General features: G+C 35.4%; 4 protein-coding genes across 4 annotated transcripts; 1 reads left to right on the top strand and 3 right to left on the bottom strand.

The window, feature by feature from the left end:
- The first annotated feature begins 1,654 nt into the window (after positions 1-1,654).
- LOC121802647 (amino acid transporter AVT1H-like) lies at positions 1,655-2,775 on the top strand. Its single transcript, XM_042202326.1, has 3 exons — positions 1,655-1,667; positions 1,817-2,418; positions 2,527-2,775. The coding sequence occupies exons 1-3, from the start codon at positions 1,655-1,657 to the stop codon at positions 2,773-2,775; spliced, it is 864 nt and encodes a 287-aa protein (XP_042058260.1).
- A 213-nt stretch (positions 2,776-2,988) lies between these two features.
- Positions 2,989-5,659, bottom strand: LOC121802201 (15-cis-zeta-carotene isomerase, chloroplastic-like). The gene is made up of 4 exons (XM_042201800.1): positions 5,090-5,659; positions 4,479-4,625; positions 4,176-4,385; positions 2,989-3,501 (listed from the first exon to the last, which is right to left on the bottom strand). The coding sequence occupies exons 1-4, from the start codon at positions 5,495-5,497 to the stop codon at positions 3,166-3,168; spliced, it is 1,101 nt and encodes a 366-aa protein (XP_042057734.1). The 5' UTR covers positions 5,498-5,659; the 3' UTR covers positions 2,989-3,165.
- A 599-nt stretch (positions 5,660-6,258) lies between these two features.
- On the bottom strand, positions 6,259-8,906 carry LOC121802202. Its single transcript, XM_042201801.1, has 9 exons — positions 8,768-8,906; positions 8,226-8,567; positions 8,059-8,146; positions 7,721-7,806; positions 7,250-7,328; positions 7,100-7,159; positions 6,746-6,867; positions 6,574-6,645; positions 6,259-6,471 (listed from the first exon to the last, which is right to left on the bottom strand). Exons 2-9 carry the CDS (start codon positions 8,546-8,548, stop codon positions 6,369-6,371), a joined length of 933 nt encoding a protein of 310 aa, XP_042057735.1. The 5' UTR covers positions 8,549-8,567; positions 8,768-8,906; the 3' UTR covers positions 6,259-6,368.
- Positions 8,907-9,831: 925 nt separating this feature from the next.
- LOC121806025 (histone-lysine N-methyltransferase ATX2-like) lies at positions 9,832-18,808 on the bottom strand. The gene is made up of 25 exons (XM_042206094.1): positions 17,956-18,808; positions 17,812-17,863; positions 17,584-17,658; positions 17,260-17,482; positions 16,621-16,744; positions 16,412-16,516; positions 15,702-15,907; positions 15,373-15,465; positions 15,170-15,267; positions 14,686-14,841; positions 14,331-14,462; positions 14,033-14,080; positions 13,647-13,761; positions 13,467-13,532; positions 13,317-13,378; positions 13,033-13,089; positions 12,784-12,852; positions 12,484-12,688; positions 11,868-12,143; positions 11,645-11,706; positions 11,491-11,568; positions 11,080-11,175; positions 10,901-11,004; positions 10,687-10,833; positions 9,832-10,109 (listed from the first exon to the last, which is right to left on the bottom strand). The coding sequence occupies exons 1-24, from the start codon at positions 18,540-18,542 to the stop codon at positions 10,692-10,694; spliced, it is 3,231 nt and encodes a 1,076-aa protein (XP_042062028.1). The 5' UTR covers positions 18,543-18,808; the 3' UTR covers positions 9,832-10,109; positions 10,687-10,691.
- Between the last annotated feature and the right edge of the window lie 6,410 nt (positions 18,809-25,218).

Genomic DNA, 25,218 nt, shown 5'->3' with positions numbered 1-25,218 from the left:
ACATTTCACTTTTACAATAAATGGTAAGTAGATCCATTTTTCTTAAAACTCATGCTCACACTAAATGTGACACTTATTGTGGGACGAAAGTAGTAATATTTAGTCAACTTTTAATCTGTCTCACACTTTTCAAAAATCGAATTATAAATCTCGAAGTTTACAACTTTTGCAATGATTTCATCCATCACTTTCCCGCAAAATACCTCACCCACACATAAACATGTATCATCTTTAAAAACGGGAGTTCACATTCCTAACAGAGTCATAACATTTTCACATGTTTAAAATCGGTGGCCACATTATCACATATTTTACCGAAAAGGAGACAGATAATTGCAAAATTTAAAAATTTCATAATTTATAATTCAGTTTTTAAAAAGTGTACGAGAGAGGGATGTATTAAGGACATTATATAGATAAACAAAACAAGTTTTTACTTTTTATGAATGAAAAAAATGAAAGGAACAAATATACTCCAAAAACCAATATTGGCCACCTTAAGCTGTGGCAGCACGAATCAGGTGCAATCGAATCTCAATTTGATGCCCATTTATTTGGTGCTTATTCTTTTCTATGTAAATATCCAATATCATAATCATAACTTATGTAAAATTATTCCTACTTTTGATTAATCATAATAAAGATATAATGCGTAAACAAAATCCAACATCCATTTACACTTGAATTTTCTCACGTCATGAAATAGAATTTCACTCCAAGAAGTTTGGAAGATACGATATTCCTAAATAAATATTGTACGTCATGAAGAATAATTGAATTGGGAGTTTGTATATAAAATACACTGCCATGCATTATTTCCCAACCCATATACGCACATGCACAAATTTCCTTTACTTTCAACCCATACAATAACCACTGCAATTTTTTCTCTCTGCTTGAATAAAAACTACGACGGAGAGGCGGCGCGAAGTCGGCGACAGGGAAAGTTATTTCGGAGAAGACGAGAAGGCCCATGCCGATGATCGAACCACCAGCTCTTTTCTTCATGCAGTCATCAACATGGTTGGAATGCTCATTGGTAAGTTCATTAGATCTCAACATTGATTAGCCCACCACTAAATAAAAACAGTATTTACCGAGCACAAAAAATATTCGGTATAAGCAGGGGTGGATGTAGAAAAAAATATTTGTAGGAACTTTATTGGACCTAATTAATTTCTTGTAGTATAGATTTTTATGCAAAAAATTATACTACCATTCAAAATTATACTACCATTCATATATTACTACATTTTCGAATTAGTAAGTACAATATATTAATCCAACATAGTTTCTCTTCAATATTTTAACATTTTCTTTTTATTTCTCAAACTAATCTTTTGCAGCAATTTTTCTTTAGTTATTTGTCTAATTTATGTCCTTCAATCTTTACTATTGATCTTCATCTACGTTAATTTAGTAAGGCTAAGGATGATTCCAAACAATTTCGGCAAAAATAACAACAGAAAAAAAAAAAGAATGAAAAATTATATGGTAGCCCTTAAGCCCCTCCACCTTATTAGTGTGTCCGGCAAAAGTGCTTGGTAAAAACGAAATACCGAGCACTTTCCGAGCACTTAAAGTGCTTCATTTTAGCCTTGTCGATAAATTTCTAGATTACTTTTCGAGCCCAACCCAATGGGATTCCGATCACATGGCGGTGCCCGGTGAATAACGCTACACCGAGTTGTCTTTATTTGCGCCCAGTACTTTGACTATGCTCGGAAACTGCTCACTAATCACATCTTTTTCCGATGATACAAACTACACTTTACGCGCTCGAAAATCGCCTTAAATTTTTGTTTATTTGTGGCAGGTTTGGGACAACTCTCAACTCCCTATGCATTGGAAAATGGAGGGCGGGCATCAGCATTCCTACTAGTAGGAATTGGATCAGTGTGTGCCTACACTTCCTGCCTACTTGGGAAATGCATGCACAAGAACCCTAAATCAAGAGACTACAAAGACATAGGGTATGATGCATTTGGATCAAAAGGAAGAATTATAGCAACTACTTTCATCTACCTAGAGATTTTCATGGCCCTTGTCCCCTACACCATATCACTCCACGACAACCTTGCCAACGTCTTCACCGCCTTCACTCTGAGCTCGAGCCATCTCTCCGCGTCTCAGCTGTTGGCGCTGATCGCTGTCCTGGTCGCCCTTCCAAGCTTGTGGCTAAGGGATCTTTCCTCCATCTCTTTCCTCTCGAGTGCCGGCGTCCTCTCTCTTCTGATCTTCACGAGCGTGGCCTACACCGCGGTTTCTGGAGCCATCCGAGCTTTGCTGATCTACATTCCAGTTCTGCACCTAAGCAAAATTCCTGCAATTTCAGGGCTCTATGTGTTCAGCTTTGCTGGTCACATAGTTTTCCCCAATTTGTACAATTCCATAAATGATCCTTCCAAATTCACTAAGGTATGTGTGTGCAACTTTGCACCTTCCATATAATTATCAAATGTGTAAATATATAACATTTCTGCAACAATGTATAGGTATCCATTGTGAGCTTCTCAATGGTGACAGTGCTGCCATGCAGCTCGAGCAAAGCCTCCCCCCATCGTTCAAATCCAGAACGAGGATGATCATACGGGGGGCAGTGGGCTCGATTCTACTGCTCATCATACTCGTGCTAGCACTCTCCGTGCCATACTTCGAGCACGTCCTCAGCCTCACGGGCTCCCTAGTCAGTGTCGGAATTTGTATAATTTTTCCATGTGCTTTCTATTCCAGGATATTCTGGAGACAGATTTCGACACGTCAGCTGCTGCTTAATCTCGTGCTCATAACATTTGGTGCAACTTTGGGAGCATTCGGAACCTTTTCATCTTCAAGATCTCTCATCATAAGTTTACAGAGAGGGCATACTTCCTAGAATATCTGGATTTTTCTTGAGTTTTATAGCTTCTCTTGTGTTCAACCGTTGCATAAAGGTTGAATGTAATGAGGAAATATGCATGTATTACTCAGACAAACACAAATGAACAGTTGCAAGCAATGTAATTTTGTATTAGGCTAAAGCATTTTAGTTTCTTACTACACATTTGAATAATCTATGTTTCATTTGTTGCGAAATGCCCCAACTGAAAACAAACAGCGCTGCTTTCATTCCTTCAAGTGAACAATACCATAAAACCGAGACTTACTCCTATACAGCAGGCGATTCTACCAATGTAGACCAAAGCTGGCAGCCTGCATCAGTGGGTGAGCAAAGTACGCCCCTAATGTCAAGGCTGTTATTGAGATATACGGCAACCGGAGGTATTCCTTGTAGTAGTCTTCTGGTAGCTTCTGACGCCCATCGAGAATAGCTGCAAAAGGGATCACACTAGTCCTACTCTTAACAGCTTCAAAAGCTTCACCATGTCGTATGGCCAATCTCCGGTCTCCATTCCAAACACCAAAGAGATGGTGCGCAATCAAACCCACAGAAGCTGCGGCTGTAACTGAATTCCCTATCCAAATTGTGTGAGCAAGGCACCAGATTATTTGCCCTACCATCTGAAGGAAGCAATCAGGATTAGAAAACAGCAAAGGACTATCAGACTCTGTGTGAACTCATGGATGATGCACCGATATTTAAATGTCTACTGGATGTATAATAAGTGATCGATGACATGAATGCCTGTGTTCAAATTTACATAAGAATCAAGTCTGATGTTTTCGTAGTCAATAATCTGTAAATACAAGATAAGGTATAAACAAGAAAACAACAGTAGATTCAATCTTACAAATTGATTGTCAAACTTTGACAACGACTAAAACATTTTTCAAATTTTGAATACTAGAAAAACTTGTAAGCTTAAAACTGTGTCAAGATACTCATTGTATGTTCATTTTGGAGAAGAAAAATGTGGATCAGCAGCAATTGTGAATTATTCGGAAAAAAAACACAACCTTTACCCAAATTTGCAAGTTCCACGTGACTTTCAAAACATCCCATTTACCATACCACATTCTATTTTTTGTAATAAGAAGGTTCCCCAAGATTTTCATTGGTTTAGTAGTACATGTGGTGTGGGACAAACTTCCCTACAAAACTGGAGATATTGTTATTGCAAATAGGTTAAAAGGTGATGCTGTTCATTTGTATAATGTTTGTTAGTCAAGTGAAATTTGCAAATACGGTTAGCTCTCAATTCATATTACGAAAACATCTGTGATGAATCAACTACCTGTGGGTGCCTAGTTATTCTCATTATTCCAGTTTCCCAGAGATGCATCTTGGGCTTGTCAACTGCTGCAACCTCTAACAAGTTGAAGGTCGAAGGATAAAGGAACAAGAAGGAAACGAAGTTGGCGAACCAAACAAGCTCGTGTAGCCCAGGAGTACCCTGAAGTTGCCAAAACTGCACGCCATCATATCTGTGGTTGATGAAATAAACCTGTAACAAGATCAAGATAGTAAAAAAAAACATTTCTATGAGTTCCCGAAAATGTAGAATCTATAAGCAGAATGAGTATAGGTAGGAACTCACAACAGTAGTAACAGCTAAGGGAAGAGATACGCCTGCGAATAAAACACGGAAAGCTCGTTCTCCAATGAGTTTCTCACCCGCGTCCCTCAGGCTAGCTAAGCCACTGTGGACCAATGCAAAGATTGAAACAAGAGCCAACATCGCAACCTACACAGAAACAACAATCAATATTTTTGGATACATGTCAGCACATTATAGTAAAGGCAAGACATCTGGTCTTTCATCTACGGTTTGAGGATATAAACACACAACAAAACACGCAAATACGAGAACACTAGCCGACAGTTCGGTTTATTTTGTTTTTTTCAGTCTTACTATTCTTTTTCCTTCGATTGTAATAGTTAGAATGCTGCCTCTATATGGCTCGGGATTTATCTTATATATTTAACAAATATAACTAAATAGTGCAAACATGTAAGCCACACAAAAGGGCCAATTTTCCTATAACGAAAAAAATCCCTAATTCAAACAGAGTATCCAATATTGAAGCCCCACTAGCATAAAAATCACGAAAACCAACACTCCAAAGCGAGATAATCAACATTAAAATTCAGAAACAATTCCCACAATCAATCTACATCCAAAAACACAAAATTGACTCATTTTCGAACCTCGGGGCTGCCGGAGACGCTCGAAACAGCGTCGACGAATGCTTTACCGAAGCCGGTGGAGTTGTCGATCCAAACCACGTCGAGAATGTATAGCACGACGCCCAAAACCAGCGTGAAATAAATCCAGGAAGAAATCTTCTGCGCAGACAACACGAATTCCGCAGAATCCTCGCCAATCAGGGAGGAAGAGGCTTCACTTCTCTCGGCCTCAGTTTCCGCCACTCGCGCTAGCACGAGATTCCTGAGCTTGCGAGGGGCGTCGGTGGAGCTGGAATTCAAGGGGGGGCGCAGGGAAACATTTTTGAGCTCGAAATTAGAGAGTTTTGAGGGTATTGAGGGACGGAATTTGGGTTTTGGGAGATGAAGGTGTGGGGAGAGAGGGTGGGAGAGCAAGATGGAGCTCGACATCTTGGCTGTGATCGAATTCGAGCCCTCTGCTCTCAAAATTGTTGGTGAATTTGAATTGGGAATTGCATATGAAGTGTGGAGACGAGAAAGAGAGAGAGAATCAAAGCGAGAGGATTGGTGGTTTTGGAGGTTAGCGCAGTGCTGATGCAGCGTTGCCGGGAAATTCGATGCCTTTGTATTTATTAAAACAATTTTAAAAATTATTAAAATGAGTGAAAATGACAGAATTCGGTATATTTAGATTCCCGGTGGGCTAAAATGTATAGTTGGATTAGCATTAAATGTTCATTGATTACATTTTCGGTCGTAAAATAACTTAAATAATTATCTCTAACATTAAACACAGTGATGGATTTCAACATTCAATTGTATAAAAGTTTATGTAAAATTATTCAACTTTAACATTAACATATTATTGATTGCATTAGTATATTAATTATAGTGATTAATACGTTGTTTTATGTGTTTCACACGATATGATGTGGTGGAATCGAGACCACCTCTGGAGTCTACCCTGAGAATTGAAATCTTTATGTAAATCTTGTAATTAGTAAATATATTTCCCTCTCGTAGTTTCACTAAGTTTAGTAAATATATTCCCAAAGTTATGGGTTTCAACCAAGAATTAACTCTATTTAAAATAGTAATACTATTAATTAGTGAAATGGAAACTTTTCGTATCCCTCTAATTTTCCTCAAAGCAAATACTCCTACAACCTAGAAACATAAAGTCACAGTGCTATGAACTTGAGAGAGAGAGAGAGAGAAGAGATCATAATATTCAAATCAACAACTAGAACGTTTTTTACACAAGAAGATGATAAACCTTAGCTATAAAACATCAGTCTTACTTTGTAGCAAACGAAAATTTTCATATTTTGAAGGATTTATACCCAAATTCAGTGCTGGTCATCCCTTCTTCCCAGTCTCCGAGTTTCCTACCCCCAAAAACCACCTGTTGTATGCCCAAATATCTACAGAGACGCACAGCCCCCATCAGTTTCAACCACATCAAAGCGCAGCAGAACTGACTAAAAAATATCACACGACGTTGTATGACAACAACCAATACTTACTCTGAGCTCAATACAGTCAAGCAGTTAAGAAGCACGTCGATTGAAAAGATATCAGCCGTGCCAAGGTCCACCCTGCTCGAGGCACACAGAGTTCTTATGAGGAGGGAGGAGCACGTGGAACTGAAACAATTATGCAACATGACGGATAAAATGGCGATCAGGAATCACGTACCAGACTCTGCCCCAGTTATCTTGGAATTCAACATCGCTTATATCATGGAACGAGGAAGGCATCACCTTGAATCCCTTGTCCGCGTCATAGAGGGGGTCGTGCTCCATCGATGAGTTAGCTAACTGCATTGTCGAGGGTCACATTTTGAGATTTCAAAGGGGTTTAATTGCTGGATATAACAGACCTCTGCCCAAATTTGTAATTTACGACACCACATTTAAATTTCTGCAATCAGAACATCCCCGATTTTTTCAACAATAAAACTATGTCGTTTCATGGTAAAACGATGCCATTTTAGGGTACATATTGAACAAATTTTGCTATTGGAAATGCGAGTCGACATAAGGGATGAACCTGTAAGTTGGCTGTATTAAACGCACCTAAACGGCCCATCACATACCATGATTGAATCACCTGTGACGTATACATATAAGAGGCTCAAGTTTCCAAATAGTTCAGCAAAAAGTTGTTATAAGAGGAAGCAAAGAAAGAGAATCTGCGTACACTGCCAAGAAGGTCAACATCTCGATCAGAAGGGGATCCGTATAACTCAAACCATATGTATGAATCAAGAGGATTAAAACTGAAATCGCAACAACAAAATCTATTAGAAGCATCATATGCATCACCAACTCAAACAAGGAAAATATGGAAGCTTGGTAATAATCTTTTTTACGCATAAGCACAAGTCAGAATTGTATCTTTACAATAAGACGAAAAAATGTTGTGCCTAGTGATTAGAAAAACCACTTTTTGGCCATGAAAGAAATTCTTCTCATTATACATCCAGAAAAGCATGTTTGAGAAAAAAGGAAAATTAACTGAAGTAGTAACATAAATAACATATTGAGTTGAGAGACCAAGCACACAGTGAGAGCAAAGAAAGCATCACAAAATGGTGAAATGCTCAAAGAATTCCCATAAATACACACACACACACACATACAGGAGCATCCAAAAGCAAAAGTGCATTACTCTCTAAAGCTAACTTTGAATGCAAGGACAGATCCAGATTTAGATTTTGTGATATTTCTGCCCCTCGTCCGAACCCTTTCTTCAACCTATCAGATATAGAAAACAAAAGACCAAGTCACAACTACTTCAATACGTATATAACACATCGTAAAAACACCTAAATAACAAATTTTGTGCATCCCATGAGAATATATACTTCAATAGAGCTCATTAGAAAAATAATGCATGCAGGCAATTCCAAAGGTCAGACGCATAAATACACAGCCAACTCGATAGCTCTGATTCAGCGAAACCCTCCACAATTCAAAGTAAATTGAACAAGCACTAACTCAACTCACTCTTTTTCTCATGAGGTCAGGATTACCAATACTATCTCCCAGAACAGCTCTAAGCTCGGAATCATTTCTACACGCATCTTCCAGTACCCTGCACAACAACCAGAGGAATGTGATATTCACAATTACTTTGCAAGCAGAGAAGTAAGAAAAGCACCAGCAACAATTACTTTGCCCAAGCAGGATAATTGTGGAGCCGCTCCTGATCACGCTTCCGCTTTTCCTCCCGAACTTTCAACAAACGGCGCCCTCTTGCTGTCGTCCCTGACCCTTTGGCAGAATTTCCACTACCATCATTGCTCGTACTCGGCTCTGTGTCATTGACACTCCCTCTAAGATCCTTCTTCGCCACTGCTACTACAGGAAGCAGCATATGCTGCCGCAGCTTCCTACTAGTTGGAAGAGGAAGAAATACATTATATGGAGGTACCACAGAAAACTGGGCCGCTGACAGTGAGCATGAACATCGTGCATATGCACAGGACGTCTCCATTTTATTTCCTCTGTAATATCTGCAAACACACCTCTTCTCATTAAACCAGCAAAAAAAAGTTCTTTAACTACAAAATTATTCTTGCATTTCATATTTCAAAAGTAGTTGAGCAAATTCAATTCACATCCGACCTATAACAAATTCAAATAAAAAATGCCCTAGCAATTGATTACAATTCATCCTTGTGAACTTGCCGCGACTAAGGTAATGAAATCATACCTTCAATTTTGAAATTGCCGCGAATTATACGGCGGCGATGGCGGAGGTTGCAGGTGGTGGTTTGCTGGGGTTTAAGGAAATAGTGAAGAAGTGATAAAGGGCAAAATTGACAAATGAATATTGGAGACTGAAGTTGCTGTGGGCAAAACGCAAAAAGTAATTCATCAAACGGCAGTAGTCTGTTTAGACTACTATAATAATGCAAAAAAAATTCGAAACTTAATCCTGGAAATTGGCACCAATAATTTTTAAGACATTTTTAAAGTTTAAAGAAAACACTATTAAAATTCAACTCATATTTATAATTTTAAGAACAATATTCTTTTATTTTAAAAGGAAAATTGCCGTAAGATATTGTGAATTTTATCAAATTATGATCATCTCACAATTTTGATCAATTTAAGACTGTTCTGACAATTTACCCTTTTTAAATTCATTATACTACTTAAACTGCTGTTAAATCATTTTCTTCAATATAAGAATATTTTTTAATATTTCATATTTAATTTTATTTGATTAAGTGAATACGGCATAATACATAATCTTCTGAGTCCTAATAGTCTTGGCTTATGAATTATGGCTTTTTTTAGGTACTAAAATTAATTTTGAATCAATTAAATATTGAGCATTGCTAAGTTAATTTAATTTCAAATAACCAAATAACCGAAAAATTATAATAAATTTAAGTTCAATTGACCCAAGTTACCTTGAAGTTAAAAAATAGAGTTGATAATTTATAATCTGAAAATTATAATATGACCCATATTGAATAAATAACCACCTGAGAAGATGGATCCAAACTAGAGTGAGTTAAGCCCAATTTACTGCTCTACTTAAACATAACTTTTTTCTTCCAAGAAGAGAAACAAATTGATTCAATTGACTTCCATATTCCAATATTACACAACTTTTTTTGGTTACAATTAGCCTAGTGATAGAGTGGTTGAATGCCGTGAGTCTAAAAGTCTTGGGTTCGAATCAACTATTGCGCGGCCTTTAAATTTCTACTTATTTGTCGATTTGAGAAAAAGAACGAAACAAAATAATGAAAGGGACAAACAGGGTTACCTAAACTGTGGTTTTTCTTTCAATAAAAGAAAAAATAGCTGCCAACTGATGAAGGAATCACCTCTCAATCAGAGGCAAAACCTTTTCTTTTTACAGGCATGAGAAATAAATTAAGAATTAAGAATCCTTATTGGTCTTATCCTATGTAGCAATATACTGTAGTCTCTGGGCAAAAGAAAATAATGAGGTACAGACATCTCTAGCTCAGCAATGGCCACCCACGGCAACATCTTCCATGCTCCTCCCCTATTCCATGGTGCGCCAAAACGAGCTTCTGTGCAATGTATATGTGCAAACATCCATCAGTGCCAGAAATATGAGTGCAACTCTCATCTTGCAAGTGTAACAGTAAAAGAAAATGGGTGGACACACAACCCACACGAAGAGATGAGACATTAAGAAGCACAATTTGATGTAACACTAACCAAATCAATCAGACTTGTAATGTTAGAAATATTGAGAAAGAGAGACGGAACACATGGAGATTCAGCAAGGTTTTATAAGATGAGTCTCGAATGTGGAACTTTCTGAATCGGATGAATGCATCGTGTATTAGAGTAAAACGATGTGGAAATAAACCTTAAGGATTCCAAGCTAGTACACTCTTAGTTAATGAGAAACAGTGCCGCATATACAGGTTTAGACAAGGACAGCATTCAGCAAGGCAGCAGCAATTCACATAGACATAGAATCTTCAACAACATAAGAAAAAAAAGCAAAAAAAAAGAGAGAGAGATTGCAAATAAAACTCTTCATTTCATTACAGACTTCGCCATTGTCAAGCAAAAGGCTCTTGAAGTATTCATTTATTATATTATGGAAATTATTGAAGACTATATGGAATAACTGACCTCTTTTATTCTCCTTTCCAATCTGTCAATTCACTGCTGGGTACATGTAGTTTTTTTACTCTTTCTTCAGACTCAACGTCATTCACTACACCCCGGCATCTAGAAGATCCACAATAACAAGCTAGTCTTTCACCAATTGAAGAAAATCTGCCACAAGAAAACATGAGTACCCTTATTGATAAAAAAAGTACAATAGCTGGATGAGGTAGAAAACCTGTAATCATATGTTAGTTCTTCACCATAATTGATGTCCCGCTTCGCGAATATAATTATGTGGTTGTTGTCATTGACAGTAATTACTCTTGAATAACAGTTTGACTGTAAGAAGAAACAGTTAGTCTTCTGGAGGTCAACTTAAAACTAAACGGTAAAGCTGCCAATATCAATACATACTTCACATGAGTGGTTAATCAAATGTGCTATGCTTCCTGCCTTGGTGGCATCTAAAACACGGTTATCATCAATCCGGAACATATAAGTTCCAGCCCCCTGCACGGAAGAAATGTTAGGATAATCCAAAAACACATATCTACTGGCACTTTAGAAGCAGTTTTAAGTGAGATGAGCTACCAACACTCAATACTGATGCAGACTTACAGCTGAAGGTCATTCAATATAGAACCGATGAATATATTACAAACAAAGGGATAAAAAGAATAACACAAGCAAATGGCATTTCGATAAGCTAAAGAGGCTAGAGATAATACGAAGCAAATAACGACACTCGGCAGATATATATATCATAGGAAGCTACAGGAGAAAATACATTTTAATAGGAAAATTAGATTATAAGTAGGCACTTACCACAAGTTTGTTGTAAGACAAGTGTTCTCTTCTGTCGGCTACAGAACCCCGAATAATGTCCCCAGTATACTCAATCACCTTAAATGCAACAGAATGGTAACTTAATATATAGAACCCCAAAAATTAGAAAGAGATGTCTGTCATAGCAATTTACCATGTCTCCAGCTTTATATGGAAGTTTAGTGAAGACACCAAAACCATGTATACGAGACTTCCCTGTGGCCAAATCATTTTCAAAAGGTAAAGGATTAATAAACGGAGTACTCGCAGATAGTCTATTGAATCAAAAGGCAAGATTATGGAACCCACACTCATGAAAGAGAAACCTTAACAACAATTAGAATTTAAAACTAAACCACTAGTATAAGAAAGATTACCATATGCCAGTCTCCTCCTATAGGTCTCCCTCATGTGGTTGTACTTATCAGCAACCGAAAGAAACTCACGAGATGACTTTAGTTGCAAGCTTCTTAACTCCAGAAGGTCTACAGAGTGCTTGGAACTACCAGGTTCATTTGAGGACGTTTTGTTCCACAAGGGCATATGATGGCTGAACCCACCTGGTATATGTGGCACATTCTCCACATACAAGCGCTTTGATGACGGACCATCTTGTCCATTTTTTGCATGCTTCTTCCGGTAATCATAAATTTCTAACAGACATGGAAAAAGGGAAATTAGATGTCCATGAATATAATGCTCCTTTATTTCCAAAGAGATCCTCTTAAACATAGAGCAATCCTACTTACAACTTTAGTTATTATTTAGTAGACTAGCTTAGAGCAGAACATAGACCCAAGCAGAGTGATTTAGCTAATCACCTATTTTGTCAAGCTAAACAGAGTTTAAGCCTCTCCCTTATTGAATTCCAAAATAGAAAATTAATAGCTATATAACACGATTAGAGAAAATGATACATTCCATCAGACAAAAACAAAATCATGAAACTGAAAATCTTATCAAAAGTTGGGAGAACAGTAGATATGACTATACCAGTGCGAGCGCAACCGCTAGGGTTTATAGGTGGAATATATTCAGCATGTTCATCTTCACTAGCCTTTTGAACAATTCGTTTGTCAGAAGCCACATTTTCATTAGACTTGGGCCTGTGTCTCTCACAGAAAGAAAGAAGCTGAATGGACTGATACTCGTCATCCTCATCAAGAGGAGCTGTGTGGACTCTATCCATGTCCTCAGTCTACATATGTAATAGACAATCCCAAGTAAGAAGAGAAGTTTACACAACTAATGGAGTATGCTTAAGCACATGGTTTAAATACCCAAACATCATACCTCGAGGCAAAAGCCGGCAGCACGTGCACACAGGGGATGGTATGACACACGACAATTAATGTTGGAGCACTGAAGAGACATGATATATATTAATATAATGGAATACACAGATAATTTGAGATTTTCAAAAGAAGAAAATAAGATGAACACGGCAAAGTTTCTAGAGAAGGCATTTGTCAGGAAAATATGAACTATCAGCTAAAATTTAATCCATATTTTAATTTCATAAGGGCAAAAAACAATATCTACCTGTATGCACGCTCCATGAGAAACGTGACAGATGCTGCAAAGTAGCTTCCACCGATCCTTCACAGAAAAAAAGAACTATCAGCTAATGTTCAATCATGTAGAGTACTTAACCAATGCCATGTAAACATAGTGCAGAATAACACATTCCCCCACAAAGAAATATCTGCAAAGTAGATCAGGAAAGATTGTAGGGCAAATATGCTTGTCCGCGATTGGTGATCAACTGGTACACACACAAAAAGTTAAATTAGGCAGACTTAGAAAGAGAGAGGAGACCGAGATACCTTGTTGATTCGATCAATCCCATCAATAGGTTCCATTTTTTTAACATCTAATAAACATGTTTCTGCATGAAAATAGATGAGTAAGCTAAGAATCTTAATTCAAAAAAGAATAAGGCATGAACTTGTATAATGTAGGGGAAAAATAGAAACCCGGAATCCATATGCCGCAAGCCAGATGAGCCCAACTGTCATTGGTTGTGGGTTTCATAGCACCTCCTGAAATTAAATTTATTCAGACCATCAAGCTGGTTTTATTTATTGATTATTGAATACACCAAATGGACCCTGTGAAGAAGTTGAATATCAAAGTAGTATTAATCTTTTAAGTACCTACTACAGGACAAAGGCAGCACAGAGGAGATTCAGGTGCTCCAGGACGGCATAAGTTGCATAACCAAAGCACTCCATCACTGGGCTCTAGTTCTCCGTAGCATCTAGCATGAACCTGAATAGGTATACAGGACAACACTTGAGTTGCATAAATCATTCTGGAGTTGCTAAAACTAACAATTGAAATCAGTAAAAAAAAATTAATTGAGTGAGCAAGCCTCTCTAACATAACACTGAGAATAATTTTAGAAAATAAAAAAGGAAAGGTATTTATAACAATGACTCCTTGACAGCAAGGAGGACCAGCGCTGAATTAATGTAAATAATGGATCAATGCTTCATTTCAAGACAAAGCAGATAATAAACGTCGCAAGGTATAGACTTACCATCATTCTGCATTTGTCACACTGAAGAAATAAATTGTTCTCGTACTCCTGAATTATATACGGAAATCATTATTATTCAACAAATATGCAATATAGTTTTGCTGGTAATGAAATGATGTTTAAATATATTAGAAAAAATGCAGCAAACCACACTTCCTGGTAACTCACGCAATTTAGATTTAATCAAAGCAGAAGAAAACATGAAATGACAGAAGCCAATTGAAAACTGAGTTAGGAGTCAATCCCTTTCCACAAAAAACAAAAAACAAAAAAACAAAAAAACAAAAAAAAATTAAACCTCATCCATATGGCAAACATTGCACTTGTCAAGGTCCATCCATGTAACTGTAACAGGTCTGTAACCAACAGATGAGTTTTTCATTTTCCTAGAGGCCAACTGGGAAGACTTCGCCGCTGATCGCGACATCTCCTGTAAAATATAATACTACATTAATATGAAGGCTATAAAGGCATAAGTGAGCCAAGTACAGTTCCACCAAAACAAATCAAATGAGCCTGATGTGTCACAATTCACAAGATATTTTGACAACCAAACTAGGTAGGCTGGTAAATAAATTAAGGTACATAGATGACTATAAAAAAAATTACTAGTATGATTTTAGAGTAAACAATCAGGTTAAGTGAATAAGTACCTTTATGAGTCTGAAAACTTTTGGGTGGGAAAAACCAAACATATAAGAACCAGAGGAAAATTTCTGATCAGCTTTATTGTCTTTATTTCTGATTTGCACGATCCTGATCTTTTTGTAAATTTTATTCCAGCAAGCTGATGGAGTTGGTCCATTGAACTGCAAAAGAAAGACAAAGACAACATGACAAATCTTAAGTACGCCGCCTCATGAGTAGGCAGTAACTAAGTGTGCGGAACCAAAGCAAGCATCACAAAAGGTGTGCTTTTTGCTACTTTTACTAATCCATCTGGCATTGGCATGATCACTCTTCCAGAGAAATTCACAAGTTTACTAATTTATTTTAAATATGAAACACTAAATACAAACCTCAGGCAGGGAAGGCATAACTACACGGAAGGAAAATAGAACGGCAAATAAAAAGGAAAACATACTGAGAAAGGTAAAAGCTGCCAAAAAAATTTGATAAGATAGCTTTATCTGATACCTCTTCTCCATTATCTCCTGTAACTTTAAATAGAGGTCTTGTCCTCGAGTCAACATCTCGCAGTACTTCCATCTTATACATAGTATGCACAGTTGGATCTGAAGCAGAAGTGAAATGTAAATTGATAGAAGTGATGAGTAAGATACGTAAATCATAATAAGCAAAACGAAATAACAGAAACACCTTTGCAATTAATAATTCACCTGAAAAAGATGTAAACTTCCTTACAGCACTATAACCCTCAGGCCATATGTATTTCTCATTTTGGAAATTGCTGGAGTCTCTGACAATCTTTCCTGCATAATGATTCACATGCACAAACTGATTTGTCAATTACCGTGGAGCTCCTGCCTCATAAAAGGTACTAAGCACCAAGGACCACCAACAGAAAGTTACAGCATTGAAGGTCCTTACAATATATTCGATAACACAATGTAGTGCCCAGAGAAAACAAACAAGGCCTAATTTATAAACTAGAGAAAGCAACAAATGCAGCCATATATTATGAATATGATAAATTAACATGACTTACCGAGGCTTACTATTTGCAGCTCTCCATCTTCCAATTTAGAGCTTTTGAGATCATCAAGTTTCTTAAGTATCTCGTCATGGCTTATAGACTCACCATCCGAGTCAGCACCATCTTCATTCTCCCTGCTTCTATTATCCTTAACATCACCTTCAACACCATCTCGCAGCTGCTGCATTCTTTCAGGTAGCCGCTGTTCACTAAGATATCTGAATACATCTTAAGAATTAGGTGTATGGCAACAATCAGTCAAATAATGTTTCAAGAGGGTAACATTGTGAGTAAGCATGCCTATGGCAGAAATGAAAATCCAAAAGAAATTCAAAACATGCAAACATGAAACGTCATATTTAGAGTTTGCCAGGTTGCGTGAGTTTGCCAGGTTGCGTCTCCAACTCATCCAACACAATTGAACACCCAGTTTACTGAGGCACTTCTTCATATTGAGGCTCAGCTAGTACCATAGCCATCTCAATTACCCCAAAATCCAAAGTCCAGACAAAGAAAGCTAGTGCGCTAAGGTTTAAGGTCAAATCACTTTGGCTATGGAAACAGAAAACTGAAGAAAAGATGACTAAAAAGAAGCAGACATGAATTACAAATTCGCAACCATCCTATCCTAAGAACACTTTGTGTCTCTTGTCTGACAGCATTAGTACTGAACAAAAAATATAGTATGATAATCTAACAATGCAGATTAATTAATGACTCACACTTTTGCCTCCTCCAATCCTCGAACAAAACTAGGTTTCTTGCACTTTGAATGACAGGACGAAAAAAGGCCCTTGAGGAATTGGATAACTTGTTTGCGCGGAACCCTGATAAAAAAGCAAATATAAATGGAGAAGACTGAAAAGGTGACCAATTTTTAGCAAAATAATCACTCTCCAAAGAATCTTCAACTTTAAGTCATTAATTATACCTAGCAAAATCATAGGTGCCAAAGAATTGTACAATCACAGACTTTTCTCCAGAAATTTTGTTCAATCCCTTGTGTTTACCCACATGAGATTCGTCTAAAACAATTGCTGGCCATGCAGCATGTCCTACATCAGAGCAAAATACAGGTAACAGCATATATTTAGAAAACTTGTAAAAATGAGAAAGTAATGTGTACAAAATAACAAAAGAGGAGCCTCAGGCAGCCAGCATATATTGCAACAGAAAGAAACAGAACATGGGAGAACACAAATTCCCTGATCCCACAAAAACAGAAAATATGCTGTGAAGGGCAATCATATTAGAAAAAAAATAAGATTATGTGCAGGGGCTGGAAAGGATGAGCTTGCAGCTTATTATGTACACAGAATGAAACAATTGTGTGTGCTTTTAATATGCTCCTGTTGATGCGAGAAAAGGCAAAGGAAACCATTTCTGTATGGTCTTACTGTCTTACAGATATCAAAGTTCGTGAAACCTTTCTATCTTTACTTATCTGAACCCATCAAATATCAGAACTCTTAAATGAAAATGAACTAAACTGCAATGATCAGGTAGTGCAGTCCACCAGATAGACCAGCTTTTAAACTTAATGCAAAACCAGAAGGAGATAGTGACAAACCAGTAAGTTTAGCCCAAATTAGATCACCGGTTTCAATCTCTTGGCAATCATCATCTAAAGTGGCGGCCAGAACCATCATCTCGTTAGCATCAAGTTCATCAGCTTCAGAGCTCTTCTCACATAACTTCAACTCCATAATTTGCATCTCCTTGGACGAGATATAAAACTTTATACGTTCATTAGATATAACCAGGTCTTCTTGCTCTCCATCCTCATACTTCAACTGCATAGTTCCCCCCACATATTACCAATGTGCCAGCATTAACTTAGGCGCATAATATAGATATACGTTAATTAAATTAGTGTTAAGTAAAAGAGCATTACATGGTGCTGACCAGTTTCGGAATTGTACCCTGTTATATGGGCACAATACCAGCTTGCATCTAGTGGCCAGTAGACCTGTTCCATACAGCAATAATTTGAACATGAAATACGAGAGATCAATTACATGTGAAAGTTATACAGATTGTCCTATTGTTTCCAGCAGATTCATAAATTGAAGCTCATATGTGAAATGTAGTTATTACTGTTATTGGCTATAAAAGTTCTGACCTTGCATTGTAACTCAATGAACTTCTCGGGATCAACTCCATCGAAACTCAGACTGCACCCAAAAAACAAAGTACATACACCATGAAAACATCATCAACATGTGAGCTTGAGCACAAAAAGGATAGAAAATGGACCAACACATACCGGACCCATTTCTTCATCCGTCCAGCTCCTGAATTCTTTACAGCAGTCTCCGAAGAATAATTTTTTTGTTTTTTCGTCTTGCTACTATTATCAATTTTACACACATTCCTGGTTTCCCGAACAATTTTACAGTTAATTTTGTCAAGATCATCACTCAACAGCGTCGGAGCATCGGATTCCCCCGACAACTTACAATCACTCCCCACTTCCAAATTCCGAAACCTCCTCCGCTTCATGACAGCCCCCTCCGCCCTACCGTCAACCTCCAATTCCGCATTCAAACTCTCCGAAAGCAGCCCCTTCATAAAATTGGTGCTCTCCGCCCTCTTCCGGCGCCTCGAGTAGACTACAGCGAACTGAGACTCCGGCGTGATCGGGTGCCCCGTCAATTGACCATGGCCGTTCGTTTGCGGAGGCTTCCTGGCTGCAGCCTTGACCTTCTTCGATCCGGAGGCGGTGACGCGGGGAGATGTAGCAGAGTACACCTCGCAGAGCGGGATGTACTTGAGCGGCGCGTCGCTCCTGTGAAATTCATCGTTGTCGCTGAGCTTCGCACCGCCGTTTTCGGGGAATGCGTCGGCAGCCATGGCTCTTCTTCTCCCCCTGTGGCTGTGGGGAATAATGAGGTGATTTTTTATTAGGGTTTTTCAATGGCAGAAACGAAAAATTGATTTCCCGCCGTTGGCACCTGAAGAGTGAGTGGGGCTTCTGCTTCTGCCGCTCTATATATAGTGCTTCTCCTTTGACAGGTGTGAATTACACAGACAAATTACTCCTCTCTCTAACAAATCTTTCTTCGATTCTCTCTCTTTTCATTATTTCGCTTTTCTTTTTCGGAATTACATTACATTTTTCTGGATTTGTGCAAAAATGTCTCCCGCTCTTTTCCATATATGCTTGTCTTCAATTAAACAATCAAACAATTGTTATAAAATCAACCGCCTTTGAATTATCATCAGATCAGATGAAATATGTAGAATTTAAAGATCTCAGGTAACGATTTTGGATTTTTAGTTGATAAATAGATGATTAAGGTAATGAACATGCCCAATTCAAAAGTTTTTTAGGCCGTGTGCTGATCATCAAGTATGATACGAGTGTGTGTTGCTACTAACGATAGGGTGAATATATGCAACGTAAGACAGTAATAATCGATTGTGCGAGTTAATTATGCGTTTTTTTTATTATATGTCAACTAATAGATGTGGGAACGAAGGTCAGTTACGTAGTAATAATAACGTGAATCCATGCAACGCAAGACAATAATAATTAGTTGTATGAGTTCTGCCTTTTTTAAAAAATAACTGTATCGGATATCTAATATGGGACGAAAGTCAGTTACTAGTAACGGTAACAATAATCCATGCAGCACAATACGTAATAATTGTTTGCGCGAGTTATATGTTTTTTAAATCCGTATTGACTGTCAGGTGTGAGATAATTGTCAGTTACTAGTAATGTTAACGTGGATCCATGCAACACAAGACGTGATAATTGAATGTGCGAGTTATAGATTTTGTAAACATTTGTATCGATTGTCAATTATGGGATGAAGGTTAGTACTAATAACGATAACGTGAATTCATGCAAAACAAGACGTGATAATTGTTCGCGCGAGTTATACGTGAACCCATGCAGATGGTTAGAGCCTTTCACTGTTCTATCCCAAGTTCGAATCTCGGTGGTTACAAATCCATTCCTTTACTTATTTTATTTGCATTATTATGTCAATTTCTTATTTTAGCTTCTTAAACTTTTATGTCCAAAAATTGAACCTACCGCTATTTCATTTATATACATTTGATTTTTAGCGTTATTTCTTATTTACTTGCACCTATTTTCTAATTTACGTGCACAATTATTTTCACCTATTTTTATGTTTTAATTTTACTCTATATGCACAATTTCCAGTTTTAAGTTTCATTTTTACGTACTTTTACACTTATTTTCTTATTTACTTATTCACGTGATTTTTATTTTCATTATTTGTGTTTACTCATTTTAAATAAAAAACTTTAAAATACGAATTTCACGACGACTCTATATACTTATAGTTTCAATTAAATTTTTATTATTATTTTCTTGCTATTCATCATTATGTCTTATATTTTATGCCACAGGCCTATTACTATTCACCATGATGTCGATTCCAAAAAAATATTCCATGAGTGACTTGGGTCCCCAACGTCAAAATTTTGTCTTCGTATGCTATCATAGTGATAGAGTGGTTAATATCCTGAACTAAACATCTTTGATTTGAATCCACCCGCGACCTTTCAATTGATCCTCATTTATCAATAACAAAAGATGCAAATGTACTATACCCACTTTCAAGCCTGTAAAATTATAATTAACCACGATTTCGTAGCATTAATACTTATTCTCAATAAATATACAACTTTTATAGATGTATTCCATCGGTATGTATAACATTTTTTCATATATTTTAAAAAAGGAATATACTCCTATAATTCAAAAGTAGCATGCTTATCTGCACATATCTTCACATCCTATCTTTAATCATAATTACAAACTCATCTGCATTCACTCATAATAATTATAAACTTATCTGCATTCACTCATATTAGAAAAGTAAACTGGAAAATCTTATCTGCCCATTGTATTTTTGTATTAATGTATTAATATAGCCTACAAAAATACAAACATTCTTTCCCATACAATACGTGTTCATTTCCAATTTTCCTCAATCTTTTTTGAGCTGTAACAGCCCACATTAATTATATTTTCTCATTAGTTATTTTTTAGATATTTTATATAATAGTAGTCAACTTTCATAATTTTAATATTCCTAATAGTTTGTTTCGCTAAAATAACAATATTTGATGCAAGCCAATTAATAAGGGGCACAATAGTCCAAATGCATACTTATAATATTTTATTAAATAGGAGTATATATTTATGTGTAGAAGTATTGAAAGTAGACTATTTATATAAACTAGTATCACACCCGTGCTACGCACGGATTAAAATATTTTAAAATTACACGAATTAAGATATAATTATTGTGGTTTAAATTAACCAAAATGATGGTTATATAAGTTAGTACGGATTGCAACGCAAGTAAAAAAATACTTAAACTAACAAATGTATAGTACATAAGAGTAATATAATTACCATGATTAAATTAACCAAAATGGTGGTTATATAAATTAATAATTTGAATACCGAAAAAGCCTAAACCTTCATTCTTCCTTCTTCCATCATCCTTCAGTCCTTCTACCTTATTTTTTAATAATGTACAATTTTTATTGAGAAACTCAATAAAAAATACAGATTCAAATCCTAAATTTGTCATGTCTCTCTACTACCATGCACAAAATACAGATACTCGTCAACCAATTAACTGAGCAACTATAGACAGCTCGAATATGACTAACCTAATGGCGAAATCACATAAAACAACACAAAAAACCCTTAGATCTATGGCTCCATCGCTGCCACATACATGAAATAGTCGACCGCCATCTGCATCGATGTGTCCTCCGCGTCAATATGGTTCGGGAGGTTCATGTCGATATTCTTCTTGTAATTCCTCGGACCTCAACAATATCCAACAAAAATGCAAATATGAATAACAATGAAAGAACATGTATTTATAGACAAAAACTAAAAGTTAACCTTTCAAGTTCCACAATTCATAAAAAACGTTTTAGTTTCCACCCTCTTCAACATAATTTTAATATTTACGTATGAAACGTTTACCAAAATTTACGTAAAATTTAATATTTGTAGGTGAAATGCTTAGAGAAGAAATGATAATTAAAGGTCACGGTGGTTTTTAGACCGTGGAAAGCAAAATGCTTAGAGAAAAATACTCCACCGAATTAAATCATGGACTATTAATAAAAAACTATTTTAATCAATAAATAACTTTTTTATTAAAATGACATTCAATACCAAGTTTAATATCATTTGTTACAAATTATATCAATAATAAATGTCTACTATTTTTTACGTTTCAAATCATAAACTATTTAAAAAATCAATTTTAATTAATAAATAAATTTATTATTAAAATGGCAAGAATTAATTTCCATCAATTCTTCAAGCTTATTCGCTTGGTAGAACTCAATTATTATGTAGAACAAAGTCGAATCAAATTTCGTATTTCCGTTTCAGTAAATCATCCTTGTACAAGTCAAATTTATAGAAAACAGGTAGCTTTTCGTATTCTTAGTGAATTTAATCCAATGTTATTTATTATAAATTAAATTAATAACAATTGAGTTACAAATTGTTTGACCTCTCACGTTATAATCAATTAGCAATAAAAAAGAATTTGAATCAATTGATTTTGTATTGTTGTTGCTGGTTTGTGTACAATTGCACCATAATGACGGAAACTCATTTTCTCTAATTAATATGCAATCAATTGTAGTAAAAGAATTCTAAATGGATGTGTACATTTATTATTTGTTGTAAAAGATTCAAATTCATTAGTAAATCACAATTTTAATTATCACCAAGATGAATGCACACAACACAAGCAAAACTAAGCAATTAATTCAGCATAGAGACAACACAAACAATAACGAATTTGAAATTGATACACAATAACGAATTTGAAACTGATACATTTAATTATATGAAAATATGAATTAATCATTTTGCATTTAAAATTAAAAAATGAATCATTTAAACTCTCTCTATATATTACTCCATTTTTTTCAGAAAAACAGTTATTTTTAGTTTATGTTTTATTATGGCCCGTTTAGTAAAAACAAACGAAGGAAGTTAGGATTCAGCTAAAATATAAATACGTGGAAAATAATATTGTACATTATTTTTGTAAAATAAAAAATGACTCTGACCTTGAGACTAAAAAATAAAGCAAATTTATATCACACAAACCAAAAAAACCTAGAGAATGTATAATTACCACTTCTCCTAATGAGATTTAAGATATTGTTTATCAAAAGGTATAATTTAAGATTGCACTGGTGAGACACTTCCTAGTCGAGCTAATTTGTTGCAATATAGTAACCCCCTACACTAAAAACTCAAACCTTGAAACTTAAATCCTAAACCCTTAACTTTAAAATATACTCATCATGACCAACAAATAAGCCAAATATCAATAAAATTATCTCTCCGTCTCAGTTCAAAAATTTAGCATTGTACAAAGTAATTTAAAAATTGAATAAACTCACAAATAATACCATACACTACTATTTGATGATAAATCTAAAATTAAAATTAAAGTACTTATATAAATATTAGAAATGTTTATAGTAAAAATAACATTCACGTAAACATGTAAAAGTGAGTAGACAATCAAACTATAATTTATAGTATTTTAAATTGTCCATTTAGACAATTTTAAATACTATAAATTATAGTTCTATTTGAGATTCTGAATAGTACTCCATCCGTCACGAAAAATAGTCTCATTTTGCTATTTTGAAATGCCAACAAAAAATAGTCTCATTTCTAAAAATACAAAATTCTCTCATACTTTATCCACTTTTTTTTCTCTATCTCCCCAATATTTTATGTGACATTCCTAGCCCAAAACATGCATCATTTTGCATATTGAAATATTTGTATTTATCATTTCATTTTTTTATATAGTTTTATTTACATAATAAATATTATATCTATATATATATTACCTTAAGTATTAAATTGTTAATTTAAGTGTATACATGTGTAATAATGTGAATGTGTGTGCATTAAACTATTATTTTTGAATATATATATATAGAGGTGTGATCAAATACAAATGCTTATCTATAATAGAAACTACAAACTTTAATCCTACACACTCATTGTAAGTAATCAACGGCTAACAATGAGATTCATATGTCAATGTCAACGCTTAATACAAATTATGTCACTTGGGGGAATGTCAACGCCTAATACAAATTTTGTCACTAGGGGAATGTCAATGTCAACGCCTAATACAGATTATGTCACCGGAGGGAATGTCAACGCCTAAAGTTTGTATAATTTGTATTATAGATGATTTGTAGATTATCATGACCATATATATATATACACACGTGTTCTTAGTATATGTACATAAATAAGCAATAGTTTGTTTAATTAGGAATTTAGATATGAGCACTACTTACAACATGTTAATTTATAAACACTTGTATAATTAGTTTTACTAACTATGAGATATACATAAAAGTTTTATGCATGGATACGTGTAAGATTTTAGCAACTCTCAGCATGATTTATAATTTCACGAATTATTGGAAATGCAACTCAGTCCAAATGGATACACATAACTATATATTATTAATATTATTATCATCATTCCTGCCGTAATATGCATAAGTTATTATGAGTACAAAAATAATTAGCATAAATATTAATTGTTTTATAGTGTTAATTAGTACATAAACAAGAGTCGGTCTATTACACCGCCATATACATGTATATATATAACGAAGCTTAGGTTTGAAAGGGAGCAGAAAAATACGAAAGAAAAAAAATAGAATTGAGGGTCATAGTGCAGGAGACGGAATCGGTGTTCAACTACTTTATCTATCTCTTTTAAGGCATGTATACTTTTAATTTTACATATGTTATTCAGTTGATTGCTATATATTAGATTGGATTGAATATTTGAATTATATAATGTGATCCTAATATTGTTACGTGTTGTTTGGATTTATTTTGTGAAATATGATATGGATATGTGATTGGTGCAAATCATATGTTTATATGTGGCATTAGAATATCTTGAATTATTGTATTATTTAGGATATGTGACAATCTTGTCATGGGTCTGATATCTATGATAATGGATCTATGGGTCAAAGAAAATATGCAAAGAGAGACATTTGTTGAAAGGTCAAATCAAAAGGGGGCATTCATGAAAATGTCAAAATGCAAAGAGGGGCCTTCGTGGAAAGGTCAAATCAAAGAGGAACCTTCGTGGAATGGTCAAATAATAAAAAGGGACCTTTGGGTCGTATACAATGGAAATCTAGGGCAGATACCAAGCTTGATTTGTCACATAATAATAAAAAGAACGGAGATGCATGTGAATATGAATATTAGATTGTTTATGATATTTATTACTGACAAACATAGATTTTGCATGTTTTTAAGAATTAGGTTTGACTTGTTTTAAATGTCAATCATGCAAATTACGTTCTTAAATTGCATATGTTATACATTTGGTATTTTTGACGCGTTTGTTGATAAAAGATAGAAAAAAGGTGAAAAAAGGCTAAAGTGCAGCAGCCTCTGTTCGAGCCCATTCTGCCAGCGATTTTGAATTCCAGT

The sequence above is a fragment of the Salvia splendens genome, chromosome 5 (assembly GCF_004379255.2).
Source record: "Salvia splendens isolate huo1 chromosome 5, SspV2, whole genome shotgun sequence".
NCBI lineage: Eukaryota > Viridiplantae > Streptophyta > Magnoliopsida > Lamiales > Lamiaceae > Salvia > Salvia splendens.
Note: the sequence above shows the minus strand (reverse complement) of the source record. Positions and strands in the feature narration are given on the sequence as shown.